Here is a 14,862-nt window from a genome sequence, read left to right as displayed (position 1 = left end):
ATAAGTTTGCAATGTATCGTTGTAAGTCTTTTAAGGTTTTAAAAGTAGAGTTCGATATCTTTGACCGTTTAAACATATCAGAAAGGAAGGGCAATAAAGAACAACAAAAATCATTTTTCAAGCAGAACAACGGGCAAATAGCTAAATGCTTCAAACAAACATGAAACAAAAATGCTTCAAGTGCAACAAAAACGGACATATATCCCGTGACTGTCCTCAGAATGCTGATAAAGTTCGTGTTATTTCCAATCGCAGTCGTTTGAAGAAATGGTTGACCATAATGGATCTGGAAAATGGATTTTTTCATGTCCCTATTGAGGAGCAAAGCAAGCCGTATACAGCATTCGTCACAAAAGGTTGTTCGAGTTCAATCAAGCGCCTTTTGGTTTTAAAAACTCTCCAGCGGCGTTTATAAGGTTCGTTAATCATATTTTTCAAGAACTAGTTAACTCTTGTGTAATGCAGCTCTACATGGATGACATAATTGTGTATGCGAAGGACAAAGATGGTACTCGAGACGGCAGCCCAATTTGGCTTAAAGATGAAATGGAAGAAGTGCAGTTTCATGCAGCATAAGTTTTCTTGGCCATATTATTGAAAACGGACGAATTTGGGCTGGCAAGGAGAAAACAGCAGCCGTCAGTCGATTTGCTACGCCGAAGGACATAAAATCAGTTCAAGCTTTTCTGGGACTTACGGGGTTTTTTCGAAAATATATCCCTTACTCAAGAACGAAGCTGTTTTTAATATTGGAGAAGCAGAGCAGCAATCGATGCAAACACTAAAGAATTTACTGGTAATGGAGCCGGTGTTGCACATCTATTCAAGGGAAGCGCTAACCGAACTCCACACGGATGCATCCAAAAACGGATTTGGAGCAGTTTTGCTGCAGCATTTTGATGGCCATCTTCATCCAGTTTATTATTGGAGCAGAAAAAGCACAGAAGCAGAGTCCAAACATCATAGCTATTATCTGGAGGTCAAAGCAGCCTATCTCGCTCTCAAGAAGTTTCGACACTATCTCTTTGGTTTTAAATTTGATCTTGTCAGTGACTGTGCGGCGTTTAAGCAGACAACTACTAAGAGCGATGTACCAAGAGAAGTCTCGCAATGGATTTTGTATATGGAAGACTTCACTTTTAAAGCAGTTCACCGGCCGGGTGATAAGATGAGACACGTGGACTTCCTCAGCCGTTTTCCGCTCAGAAACATGGTCGTAACAACGGAATTGACTACTCGCATAAGAAAGGCCCAGCTAGAAGACAACATCATCAAGGCAGTATTGAAAATTTTAAGTCAACGTCCATATCAAGATTTCAAGCTGAAAGGAGGTCTTCATTATAAAGTCGTAAAGGGCAATGATTTGTTGGCTGTTCCAAAACTGATGGAACGAGACGTCATCCAAGGTGGGGCATTTCTCGACAGCAAAGACGATGCACTCAATCCAACAGCAATATTGGATCCCACATCTTGAAAGGAAAGTAGCTAGAGTGATTGCTAATTGTATAAGTTGTATTATTTTCAGAAAAAAGTTGGGCAAACAAGAGGGCGATCTTTACTGCTTATAGAAAGGGGATACGCCACTGCATACGCTTCACATAGATCATTTAAGTCCGATGGACCTGACTGCGAAGCAATAAAAAACTCAAAAAACTTTCACTCGTTGCAGAGGACGGACGTGTTTTTTTTGCGCTTATCAATTTTTATTTTTTTCTCGCGATTAAATACTTTTACAAATTTCTTAAATTCATTATCGGTTTAATTAATAATAATTTCAACATCCGAATTTTATTTTCATTTCGCGAATTCTTGCTGTCGCTTTTGTTTAAATTTAAATTAAATCAAAACTTACAACAATACTTGCATTAGCGGTGTTGTTGTTTTGCTTATCTCTTTTGCGTTTGTGTCTTTACCGTTTTAACTAACTCTCGCGCTCTTGCGTACAAATTTTTGTTGCATGTGTTCAATTTGACGCGCTCTCCCGCTCTTTCCTATTCTTGATTGATTTGCGCTCTCGTCTTTTGCCTACCCGCGACTCTGTGATACGTGTTTTTGTTTTTTGTGCTTTCATCTCTTTTTATTCTCTAGTTGTGAAGGCTTTTTCTGCACATTAACCCTTGTGTCAGAACTGGTCAGTATATTCTTATACACAGAATTTTAACCCTTAGAATTTTTATTTTTTATTTTTTGTATTTCCTTTTTTTAATTAAATTAAACTTTTTGATAAAATGGTTGTCTGCTCAAAAAATAATTGCATAGTTGCCACTAATGCGGTTGACTCCCATGATTATATTCTTTGTTGGTTGTGTGACAATGCGGTTCACGTTAAGTGTGCAGGTTACACAGGCAGAATCAAGGAGTCTATTGCTAAAGGTGGTGGCTTAAAATATGGATGTGATGCTTGCCGAGAGGTCGAGAATGAGATGCGCTCTTTCATGAGGCGGACTAGAGATAGTTTTGACACTTTAAGGGCAGGTTTTAATAAACTTTAAGCGGAGTTTACTGCGGTGGAGACTCAGTTCAGAAGTTTATCGCTTATGAATGAGTCTCCGAAACGTAAAAGGACCAGTCCTTGGGGTGTTTCTGTATCTGTAGACCCGCCAGCGTCTCTTATCGTCCCCGACCGGTCTCATGTACCGTCCACTCCTAATGTACAGCAATTGATTTCGTTTAAGAGCCCGGTTGTGAATGTTATTAGTAAGGAATTACCGGTATCACCTGGGAATGATCTATGAAGAAGTTATTAAAAAGATCACAGACTGGTCTGCTGTGTTCGGTTTCCCAAGGCGTATAATCAGCGACAGAGGAGTGGCATTTACATCCAATGCCTTTGCTGAGTTTCTTAATGAAAACAAAGTGGAGCACGTGTGGACAACAACAAGACAAGGTGGTAATGGCAAGGTGGAAAGAGTAAATGTTTCGATCTTGAGTATCATCGCAAAGCTGTCGGCTCATGATTCCGCAATATGCTACAAGTTTGTGCCACAGGTGCAGAAAGCGATTAATTCCCATATGCATGCATCGTTTGAAGTAATGTTTGGGACCAAAATGCACAACAACGCGGATGGAAGATTAAATGAAGAGCTCATTTCGCAGTTTAACATCGATCGCGAAAACATTAAAAACGCTCAACAAGCTTATAAAAAGAATTTTGATAAAAGACGTCGGCCTGAGCACGGCTATAGAGTGGGAGATATGGTAGCGGTCAAGAGAACACAGTTCGCAGCCGGACGTAAGCTGGCAAGCGAGTATCTAGGCCCATATGAAGTCACTGAGGTAAACCGAAATGGCCGCTATGACGTAAGAAAAGCGGCAAGCGTCAAAGGACCAAATATCACATCAACAAGTTGTGATAATATGAAGTTATGGCGTTTTGTTTCCGAAAATGACGAGCTATTATCATCTGGGACAGATGAGGATGAACAGGAGGGCCGAATGTAAGAGATAGAGATACCAGATAGCTGGCAACGCACCATACTACGCTGTTTGCTGGGTAGTCTGGCTCGGAAGCAAGTGTTCGTTGGGTTATCGGCTCTCAGTTGGCAGTCTCTCTCATTGGTCCTCAGCCGAAGCACGAAGTTGTCTCGAAGTTGTGTAAAAAGTTGATCTAAAACTATTACATGCATCATATATATTGACTCTGTATTAACATGAACCTTGCGAAAAGTCGAGTGTCTATACAAACGGAAAAGTGGTTGGATATATTTGAAAGGAATGCCGAAGTTTGTGATCTTAGTGAGAAGCAGAAATATTGCTATGCCAGAGCTAAAATGAGTGGTGCAGCCCAACTGTTTCTAGAATCCGAGAATATTTGCAATTATGAAGAACTTAAAAGCGCCCTAGTAGAGGAATTTGCATGCAACTACAATAGTGCTGACATTCATCAGCTGTTGCAAGAAAGAACGAGAAAGAACGGTGAGACACTGCATGAGTACCTACTTCAAATGAAAAAGATAGCTTTACTTGATTATATTAAAGATGCCGCTGTTATAAGCCACTGTTCGGAAACCAACTGCCTAGTTAGACTGTTTAAGGCGATACCGCCTATTTGATTTATTGTTCAATATATTTGCAATTTGTATAAAGTTACAACCGGTCAATTCAATGGTCTTTCCTAAACTAAGCTTTCTACCCGATATCGATTACATACCGATACCAGCGAACTCGATAACAATTTCATGGTAATATGACACTGCAATTCGATAATTATCTTACTGCACTAACAATATGGAATACAAGTCAAATTTCTTATATGCTAACAATAATAATGCATTTCGTTCAGAAACATACCGGCGCCCCCTGAACTATTAGTTCAGCACATAGGGAGGGCCGCTACTTTGGTGATAGGGCGTTTGTAAGACCCATGGGCAGTAGTTACCGTAACTACCCGAATCAATCCATCGTCTCCAGCATGGACCGCGGAGACTCGTCCCAATATCCATTTGGTGGGTGGAAGATGTGGCTCCTTGAGCACCACAAGAGTTCCAACACAAAGGATATTCTCTCTTGATAACCATTTGGTTCGGTCTTGCAATGATGTAAGATATTCCATATACCAGCGCTTCCAGAACCCCTGTACCATAGCTTGAAGTTGATTCCATCTCTCCACACGGTTGAATGTCATGTCTAAATAACAGGGCTCAGGTAGCGCAGTGTAAGGTGACCGACAAGAAAATGAGCAGGTGTGAGAGGGTCCAGAGAGCTGTCACCGTTTGCGCACAGTGGTCTTGAGTTTAATACAGCTTCAATTTGCGCTAACACAGTAGACAACTCCTCAAAGGTCAGTGCGTTAGCGCCGATAACCCGACGGAGATGTAGTTTCACGGATCGCACTCCAGATTCCCATATGCCGCCAAAGTGTGGTGCTGACGGCGGTATGAAATGCCATGTGAGGCCTTCACTCGCGGCAAAACGAGCAAGTTCCTTATCTTTCATGTGATCGATTGCCAAACGTCTCATCTCGTCTAGCGCACGTCTACTTCCGTGAAAGGTGGTACCATTGTCCGAGTAGAGATCAGTGGGTCTCGTTCGGCGAGAAATAAATCGTTTAAATGCTGCAATGAAAGCGTTGGTTGTTAAGTCACTTACGACCTCCAAGTGCCTTTGTTGCGAGACAGACAAATATAGCAAACCAAGCCTTTCCAATACGAGGTGTTCGACCCTTATTCTCCTTGATTGCAATTGGACCAGCATAGTCTAGGCCAGTATGCTGGAAACACGGAGTTGCTTGAACTCTAGGTAGAGGCAAGTTACCCATTAGCTGAGTATGAGTTGCGCGTCGTTGCAAGAAGCAGAGCTTGCATTGAAAAACCACTCGGCGCACTAGATTACGTGCACCCAAAATCCAATATTGTTGCCGAAGAATAGTGAATGTGGCATCGACTCCAGTATGAAAATGTGTTTGATGAATGTGTCGAATTAATAACAAGCTGATCGGTGACTCCTTGGGCAGTAGAATGGGATGCTTTACATTGTAGTGTAGGGATGATCGTTCGATTCGGCCTCCGACTCGTACAATTCCTCTCTCGTCAAGGAATGGGCTGTATCGGATCAATCGAGATTTAATTGATAAAGGCTCTTGTTTATTAAGCTTTTCATAGTCCTTGGAAAAGCTCTTGCGTTGTACGTGTTGCAGAAGTAGGCATCGTGCTGATTGTAACTCAACAGATGTAAGGAATGTTTTATCGGAGTGTGCACCTTTGCACCTAAGTCGCTCAATGAATCGGTAACAGTAGCTGGTTACCCTTAAGAGACGGCTCCAAGACGATAACTTGTTGATTAATAACTCATGAATGTTGTCCTCAAGCACTCCATGAAGCACAGTAATTGGCTGGCGTCGTTCCTCAGTCGCCATGTCAGTAAAGCTTTGGCCGTGTGGTTCAGATAGTGGCCATTCCGATTGTGGTTTGGTAATCCAAGAGGGTCCCTTCCACCATAACTCATGATTCAACAACTGAGATGGACTTAGACCTCGTGATGCGCAGTCAGCAGGATTCTCTTCAGAGCGAACATGGTTCCAGCAGCGACGGGGGTAGTCCTCCACAATTTCAGCAACTCTATGACAAACGTAGGTATTCCAACGACGGGGTGGCGATGATAACCAGTGCAAGACTATCTCCGAGTCAGTCCAGCAATGTGAGCTGGAAATGGGTATAGTTAGAGATTCTGTTACAAGTTTAAGTAGTCGGCTAAGTAGAAGAGCGGCGTTGAGTTCAAGACGGGGAATAGAGATAGGCTTAAGCGGGGCTACTCGGGTCTTGGCAGCCACCAACCGACTCCGGTAACCATTCGTTGTACAAACGCGACTATAAATGACAGCGCCATAGGCTTGAGTGGATGCATCCGCGAAACCACAAAGTTCAATGTGCGGCGATGAAGCGGCTATGTATCGTGAAATTCGGCAGTGAGATAGCAGGGGTAATTCCTTTACGATTGCTTGCCATCGGCTTCGAAGAGTTTCCGGTATTGGGTCATCCCAGCTAATAGCGCTAAACCAGCATTCTTGGAATATTAGCTTTAACAACACAGTGGTAGGCGCAACAAAGCCCAGTGGGTCGAAGACCTTTGACAGATCCGATAATAGCGCCCGTTTGCTAGGGGCCTGTTTGGTTGCAATCATCGGTGTATTGACTAATAACTCATCTCGACCAGGATTCCAAGGAATGCCCAAAATTTTAACGTTGTGCTCGATCGACGCATGTCCATGTAAACAATCTTCTTTTGGTATTGACTTCAAGAAACTCCAGCTGTTCGAACTCCATTTTCTCAACTTGAACTTTCCTTCATCTAATAAAGAAATCAGTTGCTCTTTTAATTTCATAAGTTCGCCAACTGAATTGCATCCAGTTGGAATGTCATCCACGTACGCATCGCGCGCCAGGACTCGCGCGGCTAGTGGATACTTCGCTTCATAGTCTATGGCCAATTGTTTCAAAACCCGTACAGCCAAGAAGGGTGAAGGCGCCAATCCGTAGGTGACAGTACGCAATCGATAATGCTGCATAGGGTCAATTGTGGAACTACGCCAGATGATCCGTTGATAGTTTGTATGATGGGGAGCAACCTCTATTTTGCGGAACATCTTTTCTATATCCGAACAGCAAACATAACGATGTTGTCTGAATCGAAGGCAGACACCAAATAGATCTCGTTGAATGGGAGTCCCAATGTGAAGACGCTCATTGAGTGACACTCCGCTACTATCTTTTCCAGATCCATCAAACACCACTCGGCATTTGGTGGTGGTGCTTTCCGGTTTCAAGACGGCGTGATGCGGCAGATAGAAACAACCGTCGGGCTGCTCGTCGATCTGCTGTGTGTTGAGTAATTCCATATGACCACTCTTCAGATACTCGTCCATGAAAGCGATATACTCTCTCTTGAGACTTGGGTCGCGACTAAACTTGCGTTCTAGTGACTGCAATCGGCTAACAGCTTGTGGAAGGGTTTCGCCAATTGGTGGCATTAGGTCTTTGAATGGGTATTCTACTACATACGTGCCAGTTTGAGAACGGGTGTGAGTTGTGATAAAGTGTTGCTCAGTCGGATCAAATATCTCCAATGTCGATATTTTTGATGGAATGCTATCCATCTCTATGAACGATCGCACCTGCGAATCGAGGTCCAGGTGAACATGATGAGTGATTGCCAGTGATTGGTTTTCCCCGAATGTACTATATGGACCTGCAAGAGTCCAACCAAAAATTGTATTTAGTGCGATAGGAACGTTGTTACCAAAAGATCTTTGCTCTCCAGTACAGAATTTCCAGAGCTGATCTGATCCAAAAATGACATCTACCGCACCAACTGTGCCGAAAGATGGATCAGCTAAGGGTAACTTCAAAATTTCCTTCCATTGCGTAGAGCTCATGTCCACGTTTTGAGCTGGGAGAGCTGATGTAAGGGTGCTGAGGATGTACGTCTCGACCTCAATGTTGTGATCCGAATTGCAAGAGCAGATTCGAAACTTTACGAGTCCTCTGGTGACGCCGGCTCTGTTAGCCGCGAGACCACGAACTGGAACTTTTGCATGGGTGCGTCGCATCCCAATCCGCTGGACAAATGATTCCGTTGCCAATGAGACTGTAGACCCAGTGTCAAGTAGAGCTCGGCAAGTGAAGGTCTTGCCCCGAGCGTCTTTCACTGATGTAAGAATGGTGGGCAAAAGCGTTTGCGAACCTGCATACGGAATATTCTCCAGGGTGTGACGAGAAACTCTCTTGCTGTGCTTTGGAACTGTTACTTGATGACATCGTGTAGTTTGAACATGATGACTAATAATAGCCGGGGATTCATCGTTAGATCCTGGGCTCTCAGGCTGATGAACTCGCACCGCGCTATCTCTGAATTCACGGCCAGTCGTCTGCTGCGCTGCATGAATCAGGGTGTTATGCTTTCTTTGACATACTCGACATGTATTCTTTGAATGACAGGTTGCAATCCTGTGGTTTGGGCTCAAACAGTTGAAGCACAAGTTGGCACTCCTCACGTGTGCGTGTCGTGCAACTGCATCAAGTGCTCTGAATTGTTCACATCTTGATAGCGGATGAGCGTGCTGGCACAGAGTGCATGGCTCGATCAATGGCTGGGTTTCCGTGTTGACGTGATGAGTAGTAGCTATTCGTCGGCTGTGACTCGCTCGTGAAAGTTGGCTGGATTCCAACGTATCACCTCGGGAGAGCAGAAATTTGATAAAACTGTCGATCGTTACAGTGTAATCCTCAGATTCACTGTGCTCTGCCCATGCTTGCCGAGTGTTGTTGTCCACCTTTGCCAGTAGCACATGAATTAACCAGGGATCTCGATTCTCACACTCTAATGCTCTTAGTCCGCGAATTACTTCATCGGCTCCGTCAGCCAGCTTGCGAATCCCGCCAGAGTTTAGTACAGATGCCATTGGGAGATTTAGAAAACTGTCAATGAAGGAACGAATGATTACATGTCTCTTATTGTAACGTTGGACCAGCCTGTCCCAAGCCTCACTATAGTTATCGTTGGTCACGGCAATGTGTTTAATCAACGAAAACGCTTCGCCAGACAAATAAGATTTCAGATAGTGAAACTTCTGACAACTGGTGAGATGCGGATCGCTGCCGATAGAACCAACAAACATATCCGAAAAATGTTGCCAGTCCTCTTAATTGCCCGAAAATGTTGGTAGTTTGATCCGTTCATAGTGCAAGTTCACGTGGGTTTGTGATACGTGACCTTCACATGCCTCTGTTACAGAAAAACGGTTGTTGAGCGATCTGGCGGACTGCACTTGCAGCTCCTCCCGCGCAACACTCAACATCGAGTAAGTTGCGTAGTGCTTTTCCTCATATGGATCAATGTCCACGTCCGGATCTTCCCAGTCCGCATTGTCTTTATATGTGTGCAACTCCTCTGTGAGTTGTAGAAAACGAAGGTAGTTTTCTTGCAGTTGTTGCAATCGTGTGTCATAACTTGCCACTGCGTGGGTTTTCTCGATGAATGTATTTGCATTGTGGTAAGCCCGCGTGATTTGGCTTTTGCAGTAACCACGTTTTTGCATAACTGTCTGCATCGCGAATGAGGTTAGACACGGTCTCTTCCAACTAAGTACCGTCTAACTTTACACAACTTGCAAAATATTGAAATAAATCAGCAGCTAGCATCCGGCTCGAAGGACCAGAAATTTTGTATGTTCGGAAACCAACTGCCTAGTTAGACTGTTTAAGGCGATACCGCCTATTTGATTTATTGTTCAATATATTTGCAATTTGTATAAAGTTACAACCGGTCAATTCAATGGTCTTTCCTAAACTAAGCTTTCTACCCGATATCGATTACATACCGATACCAGCGAACTCGATAACAATTTCATGGTAATATGACACTGCAATTCGATAATTATCTTACTGCACTAACAATATGGAATACAAGTCAAATTTCTTATATGCTAACAATAATAATGCATTTCGTTCAGAAACAGCCACATTATCAATGGTCTGGATATAAAAAATGAGTATAAGTTTGCAATGTATCGTTGTAAGTCTTTTAAGGTTTTAAAAGTAGAGTTCGATATCTTTGACCGTTTAAACATATCAGAAAGGAAGGGCAATAAAGAACAACAAAAATCATTTTTCAAGCAGAACAACGGGCAAATAGCTAAAAAAGAGTATTGTGCCACAGAAGAAGCTTCTTTTATAGCTCCCCCAGAATATCGGAAAGAGGTTGAACAGATGATTGAAAGCAGTTATCATGGGTCATCAGAGATTGTAAAGCAGTGCCCGATTCAATTGAAGATTATTCATGATGGAGTGATTAAGCCTTTCCATCACTCACCGAGTCGCCTAGCAGCAGATGAAGCCAGTGAGGTAAGGAAGCAAGTCGAGCAATGGATCGAACAAGGGATCCTTCGAAAGTCATTTTCAAATGTCGCCAGCAGAGTAGTCGTCGTGAAAAAAAAGATGCAACACTTCGTGTTTGCGTGGACTACAGAAAGCTGAACAATATTGTATTGGTTGATTGTTTCTCTGTGCCAATTAAAGAGGAGGCGTTGGAAAAGCTACAACCGGCGAAATGGTTTACCATAATGGATCTGGAAAATGGATTTTTTCATGTCCCTATTGAGGAGCACAGCAAGCCGTATACAGCATTCGTCAAAAAAGAGGGGTTGTTCGAGATCAATCAAGCGCCTTTTGGTTTTAAAAACTCTCCAGCGGCGTTTATAAAGTTCGTTAATCATATTTTTCAAGAACTAGTTAACTCTGGTGTAATGCAGCTCTACATGGATGACATAAATGTGTATGCCGAGACACATGACGTTTGTATGCGAAAGACAAAGATGGTACTCGAGACGGCAGCCCAATTTGGCTTAAAGATGAAATGGAAGAAGTGCAGTTTCATGCAGCCACGCATAAGCCACGGGAAATCATAAGCGCAATCAATGCTTCAAACAAACATGAAACAAAAATGCTTCAAGTGCAACAAAAACGGACATATATCCCGTGACTGTCCTCAGAATGCTGATAAAGTTCGTGTTATTTCCAATCGCAGTCGTTTGAAGAAAATCCGCATAAATGGTGTAGAAGTCGAATGTCTGGTAGATACAGGATCAGACGTCTGTGATCAAGGAGAGTATTTTCAAGAAATTAAAAAACGTGGCACTAATTGAAGATATACGTATGTTGCACGGTCTAGGCAATGGCACAGCAAAGCCTATTGGACACTTCACTGCAGATGTGGTCGTGGATGAGTTGAACACAAACCAAAAGTTCATAGTACTTCCGAATAGCCAGATTGATTACGATGGACTGCTGGGGGATGATTTGATCAAAAAGTTCCGTTTGGTGGGCAGCAAACAAGTATATACATTCCTGGAGGGGAATTCAGATGAAATTCCAATGAACGAGTTTGCACTTATATATAATGTCACAGAAGAAGCTTTTTTTATAGCTATCGGAAAGAGGTTGAACAGATGATTGAAAGCAGTTATCATGGGTCATCAGAGGTTGTAAAGCAGTGCCCGATTCAATTGAAGATTATTCATGATGGAGTGATTAAGCCTTATCATCACTCACCGAGTCGCCTAGCAGCAGATGAAGCCAGTGAGGTAAGGAAGCAAGTCGAGCAATGGATCGAACAAGGGATCGTTCGAAAGTCATTTTCAAATGTCGCCAGCAGAGTAGTCGTCGTGAAAAAAACGATGGAACACTTCGTGTTTGCGTGGACTACAGAAAGCTGAACAATATGGTATTGGTTGATTGTTTCCCTGTGCCGATTATAGAGGAGGTGTTGGAAAAGCTACAACCGGCGAAGTGGTTTACCATAATGGATCTGGAAAATGGATTTTTTCATGTCCCTATTGAGGAGCAAAGCAAGCCGTTTACAGCATTCGTCACAAAAGGTTGTTCGAGTTCAATCAAGCGCCTTTTGGTTTTAAAAACTCTCCAGCGGCGTTTATAAGGTTCGTTAATCATATTTTTCAAGAACTAGTTAACTCTTGTGTAATGCAGCTCTACATGGATGACATAATTGTGTATGCGAAGGACAAAGATGGTACTCGAGACGGCAGCCCAATTTGGCTTAAAGATGAAATGGAAGAAGTGCAGTTTCATGCAGCATAAGTTTTCTTGGCCATATTATTGAAAACGGACGAATTTGGGCTGGCAAGGAGAAAACAGCAGCCGTCAGTCGATTTGCTACGCCGAAAGATTATGTCCTCAATCAGTTCAAGCTTTTCTGGGACTTACGGGGTTTTTTCGAAAATATATCCCTTACTCAAGAACGAAGCTGTTTTTAATATTGGAGAAGCAGAGCAGCAATCGATGCAAACACTAAAGAATTTACTGGTAATGGAGCCGGTGTTGCACATCTATTCAAGGGAAGCGCTAACCGAACTCCACACGGATGCATCCAAAAACGGATTTGGAGCAGTTTTGCTGCAGCATTTTGATGGCCATCTTTATCCAGTTTATTATTGGAGCAGAAAAAGCACAGAAGCAGAGTCCAAACATCATAGCTATTATCTGGAGATCAAAGCAGCCTATCTCGCTCTCAAGAAGTTTCGACACTATCTCTTTGGTTTTAAATTTGATCTTGTCAGTGACTGTGCGGCGTTTAAGCAGACAACTACTAAGAGCGATGTACCAAGAGAAGTCTCGCAATGGATTTTGTATATGGAAGACTTCACTTTTAAAGCAGTTCACCGGCCGGGTGATAAGATGAGACACGTGGACTTCCTCAGCCGTTTTCCGCTCAGAAGCATGGTCGTAACAACGGAATTGACTACTCGCATAAGAAAGGCCCAGCTAGAAGACAACTTCATCAAGGCAGTATTGAAAATTTTAAGTCAACGTCCATATCAAGATTTCAAGCTGAAAGGAGGTCTTCTTTATAAAGTCGTAAAGGGCAATGATTTGTTGGCTGTTCCAAAACTGATGGAACGAGACGTCATCCAAGGTGGGGCATTTCTCGACAGCAAAGACGATGCACTCAATCCAACAGCAATATTGGATCCCACATCTTGAAAGGAAAGTAGCTAAAGTGATCGCTAATTGTATAAGTTGTATCATTTTCAGAAAAAAGTTGGGCAAACAAGAGGGCGATCTTTATTGCTTATAGAATGGGGATACGCCACTGCATACGCTTCACATAGATTATTTAAGTCCGATGGACCCGACAGCGAAGCAATACAAATATATTCTGACGGCTGTGGATGCTTTTTCTAAATTTGTATGGCTTTTCCCCACAAAGTCAACCGGCTATGAAGAGGTTATTAAAAAGATCACAGACTGGTCTGCTGTGTTCTGTTTCCCAAGGCGTATAATCAGCGACAGAGGAGTGGCATTTACATCCAATGCCTTTGCTGAGTTTCTTAATGAAAACAAAGTGGAGCACGTGTGGACAACAACAAGGCAAGGTGGTAATGGCAAAATTGGAAAGAGTAAACCGTTCGATCTTGAGTATCATCGCAAAGCTGTCGGCTCATGATTCCGCAATAAGTTTGTGCCACAGGTCCAGCAAGCTATTAACTCCCACGTGCATGCATCGTTGAAGTCATCACCGTTTGAAGTAATGTTTGGGACCAATATGTACAACAACGCGGATGGAAGATTAAATGAAGAGCTCATTTCGCAGTTTAACATCGAGCGCAAAAACATTAAAAACGCTCAACAAGCTTATAAAAAGAATTTTGATAAAAGACGTCGGCCTGAGCACGGCTATAGAGTGGGAGATATGGTAGCGGTCAAGAGAACACAGTTCGCAGCCGGACGTAAGCTGGCAAGCGAGTATCTAGGCCCATATGAAGTCACTGAGGTAAACCGAAATGGCCGCTATGACGTAAGAAAAGCGGCAAGCGTCAAAGGACCAAATATCACATCAACAAGTTGCGATAATAATAAGTTATGGCGTTTTGTTTCCGAAAATGACGAGCTATTATCATCTGGGACAGATGAGGATGAACAGGAGGGCCGAATGTAAGAGATAGAGATACCAGATAGCTGGCAACGCACCATACTACGCTGTTTGCTGGGTAGTCTGGCTCGGAAGCAAGTGTTCGTTGGGTTATCGGCTCTCAGTTGGCAGTCTCTCTCATTGGTCCTCAGCCGAAGCACGAAGTTGTCTCGAAGTTGTGTAAAAAGTTGATCTAAAACTATTACATGCATCATATATATTGACTCTGTATTAACATGAACCTTGCGAAAAGTCGAGTGTCTATACAAACGGAAAAGTGGTTGGATATATTTGAAAGGAATGCCGAAGTTTATGATCTTAGTGCGAAGCAGAAATATTGCTATGCCAGAGCTAAAATGAGTGGTGCAGCCCAACTGTTTCTAGAATCCAAGAATATTTGCAATTATGAAGAACTTAAAAGCGCCCTAGTAGAGGAATTTGCATGCAAATACAATAGTGCTGACATTCATCAGCTGTTGCAAGAAAGAACGAGAAAGAACGGTGAGACACTGCATGAGTACCTACTTCAAATGAAAAAGATAGCTTCACTTGATTATATTAAAGATGCCGCTGTTATAAGCCACATTATCAATGGTCTGGATATAAAGAATGAGTATAAGTTTGCAATGTATCGTTGTAAGTCATTTAAGGCTTTAAAAGAAGAGTTCGATATCTTTGACCGTTTAAACATATCAGAAAGAAAGGGCAATAAAGAACAACAAAAATCATTTTTCCAGCAGAACAACGGGCAAATAGCTAAAAAAGAGTATTGTTTCAACTGCGGATCGGGAAATCATAAGCGCAATCAATGTGACGCCGGAACAAAATGCTTTAAGTGCAACCAAAACGGACATATATCCCGTGACTGTCCTCAGAATGCTGATAAAGTTCGTGTTATTTCCAATCGCAGTCGTTTAAAGAAAATCAGTATAAATGGTGTAG

The 14,862-nt window shown here is 42.7% G+C and overlaps 1 protein-coding gene across 1 annotated transcript; it reads right to left on the bottom strand.

Annotated features, from left to right (window-relative positions):
• Window positions 1–5,196: 5,196 nt before the first annotated feature.
• Window positions 5,197–8,896, bottom strand: LOC137575960 (uncharacterized). Its single transcript, XM_068288790.1, has 3 exons — window positions 7,735–8,896; window positions 5,332–7,683; window positions 5,197–5,234 (listed from the first exon to the last, which is right to left on the bottom strand). Exons 1-3 carry the CDS (start codon window positions 8,894–8,896, stop codon window positions 5,197–5,199), a joined length of 3,552 nt encoding a protein of 1,183 aa, XP_068144891.1.
• Window positions 8,897–14,862: the final 5,966 nt, after the last annotated feature.

Source organism: Drosophila tropicalis, unplaced genomic scaffold, assembly GCF_018151085.1.
Source record: "Drosophila tropicalis isolate 14030-0801.00 unplaced genomic scaffold, ASM1815108v1 contig_1002, whole genome shotgun sequence".
Lineage (NCBI taxonomy): Eukaryota > Metazoa > Arthropoda > Insecta > Diptera > Drosophilidae > Drosophila > Drosophila tropicalis.
The sequence above is the reverse complement of the archived record's forward strand: the minus strand, read 5'-3'. Positions and strand labels throughout refer to the sequence as shown.